General features: G+C 46.8%; 1 protein-coding gene across 1 annotated transcript; it reads left to right on the top strand.

The window, feature by feature from the left end:
• The first annotated feature begins 721 nt into the window (after positions 1-721).
• On the top strand, positions 722-1,427 carry LOC127337017 (uncharacterized). Its single transcript, XM_051363880.2, has one exon. It carries the CDS (start codon positions 852-854, stop codon positions 1,122-1,124), a length of 273 nt encoding a protein of 90 aa, XP_051219840.1. The 5' UTR covers positions 722-851; the 3' UTR covers positions 1,125-1,427.
• The last annotated feature ends 944 nt before the right edge of the window (positions 1,428-2,371 follow it).

The following is a 2,371-nucleotide window of genomic DNA, read 5'->3' as shown; positions in this document are numbered from 1 at the left end:
CTACTGCACCGAGACGATAGCGAGAGGTGCGGCGTAAACAAGCAAAGTGCCTCCGAAAGCACCCTGTTTCCTGGGAAACCAGTGCCTGCGGCCACCTGTTTTGCTCACTCCACCGTTATATAAGGGTGTGTTCGGTTCTGGAATGGCGTGGGATGGAATGGAATGGTTCCGTTTCAGAGGAATGGAATGGTTCCATCCCCGTGTTCGGTTTGGACAAAAAAGAGGAACGGAATGATACCGTTTTTTGTTCGGTTGGAGGAATTGGAGAGCAGAACGAAATGTGGTTAAATTAAACTTTTGTCTCAAAATCGTAATTAACAATGGCAAATAGTAATTTAAATCTCAAAATTGTAATTAACAATGCCTAATGACCTTTTTAATCTCAAAATCATAATTAATATTTTTTTTTCGGTTGGGGGAATTTGGAGAGTAGAACTAAATGAGGTTAAAGTTTAATCTTTTATCTCAAAATGGTAATTAATAGTGGTAAATGGCCTTGTTAATCTCAAAATCGTAATTAACAATGGCTAATTATTTTTCGGCCGGATTTGGTGGAATGGGTGCATTCCGCATATGGAGAGAATATTCCCTTTCGAGGAACCACTCGGTTCCGTTCCATTCCACAACCGAACACAAGAATTGGCTTTAGGTGCGGAATGGTTCCGTTCCATTCCACTCGGTTCTAGAACCGAACACACCCTAACCCAACCTACTCCAACCCCTCATTCCAACATCACAAGCATCGACTCAGTTCTTTCACTACACTCCAAGTCCAACACTACACAGATACCAAGCGACCACAAATCAGTTTCCATTCCCGAACAACTCAGCAAGAAGAAGAAGGAGAAGAGATGGCCGGTGCAGCGAAGGCATCGTGGATGGTGGCGATGAGCGTGGGCGCCGTGGAGGCGCTCAAGGACCAGGCCGGCCTCTGCCGCTGGAACTACGCGCTCAGGTCCATCCACCGGGCCGCCAAGGCCAAGGCCAGCGCCCGCGGCGCCGTCTCCCAGGGCAAGAAGCAGCTTCCCATCTCGGCGGCGGCGGTGGCAGAGAAGCGGCGAGCGGAGAAGGCCGAAGAAGGGCTGAGGACGGTGATGTACCTCAGCTGCTGGGGACTCAATTAGTAGTAGCTACGACTGCTAGGTAGTAGGTACCGGTGTTTTGCTCCAGCAATGGCCTGGCCTGTGACTTGCCTGGTTGTTCCCATTGTAATATACCACCACGACGATGATGATGAAACTTTCAGTCACTTAGCTGAGTTTGCCAATTCCTTATCTATTTGCTTTGAACTGGTTCCAAGTTCGTAGTTCGCGTGTCTCAATCTGCGCGACAGGTTGTTGGTGATTAATTTCTGAAAACTGCATTTCTTTACCCTGTACTTTTGCTTCATTGGCATGATAAAATCTTTTGTTGTTTGCAATCATTCACACTATGAATTCTTACAGCATTGCTAAAGGGATCATTGGTCCATTGAGTTTCAGTCATGTCCGGGGATCAAGCCTCCTTTGTTAGACCACTTTAATTACTCATCTAAGCCCTAATTAACCCGTCTCCCTGTTCTTTGATGAGAGCAAAGTTTGTTCCCCTATTTTTCAGTTTCCTTTCCTATTTTTCAGTTTCCTCTAAGCCACGAGCTGAATCGCAACTTAATTTGGCCTAAGATCGTGGAAGCACTGGTAGAAAAACAGGCTTCCGGTGAGCCCCATAAGTCGCGAAGCTGTAGGAACCGCGACTAATGGGACCTTTAGTCACGGTTCGGGAGGCGAACCGCGACCAAAGGCCTGGGCCCACGGCGCTCGGTGGCCAGCCGCTGCACGTGGGGGGCTTTAGTCGCGGTTGGCCTGGCCAACCGCGACTAAAGGTGCCCGAAGGCCTTTAGTCGCGGTTGGCCAGGCCAACCGGGACTAAAGCCCCTCCCCTATATATACCCATCCAGCAGCCAACACTTAGCCATTTGGAGCCATTCTCTTCACAAACTTCACAAGTGGGTGTTAGGTTTGCTTTTGGTTCCTCTTATGCACATAAGGTGTTTGATGAAATGCCCCAAGAGCATGAAACAAACATGATATGAAGTGTTGGAGCCACACTTGAGCTTTCTCATTTATTTTTTCCTCCTCGATCGCGGTTAGCAACTTGAACCTTTGGTGTGTCGTTGATAAAATATGCATGTGTGTGTAGTTCATTGTTTAATTTATATTGTTTGTAGCTAGTTAGTTTAATAAATGCATGATGGTTAATTATATATTTTATATTATAATAATGCAGATGAATCGACAATGGATGTACGGTAACCGACTCTCCGGCGAGTTCAGTACGGGTTTGAAAGATTTCCTCGTAGTGGCTAATGCGAACAAGCTGGGGGGTTTTGTTA

The sequence above is a fragment of the Lolium perenne genome, chromosome 2, assembly GCF_019359855.2.
Source record: "Lolium perenne isolate Kyuss_39 chromosome 2, Kyuss_2.0, whole genome shotgun sequence".
Classification (NCBI taxonomy): Eukaryota; Viridiplantae; Streptophyta; class Magnoliopsida; order Poales; family Poaceae; genus Lolium; species Lolium perenne.
This window is presented reverse-complemented; position numbering and strand designations above follow the sequence as displayed.

Excerpts from the sequence above, each read along its gene's own strand:
- LOC127337017 (XM_051363880.2), top strand. The coding sequence starts at position 852 with ATGGCCGGTGCAGCGAAGGCATCGTGGATGGTGGCGATGAGCGTGGGC.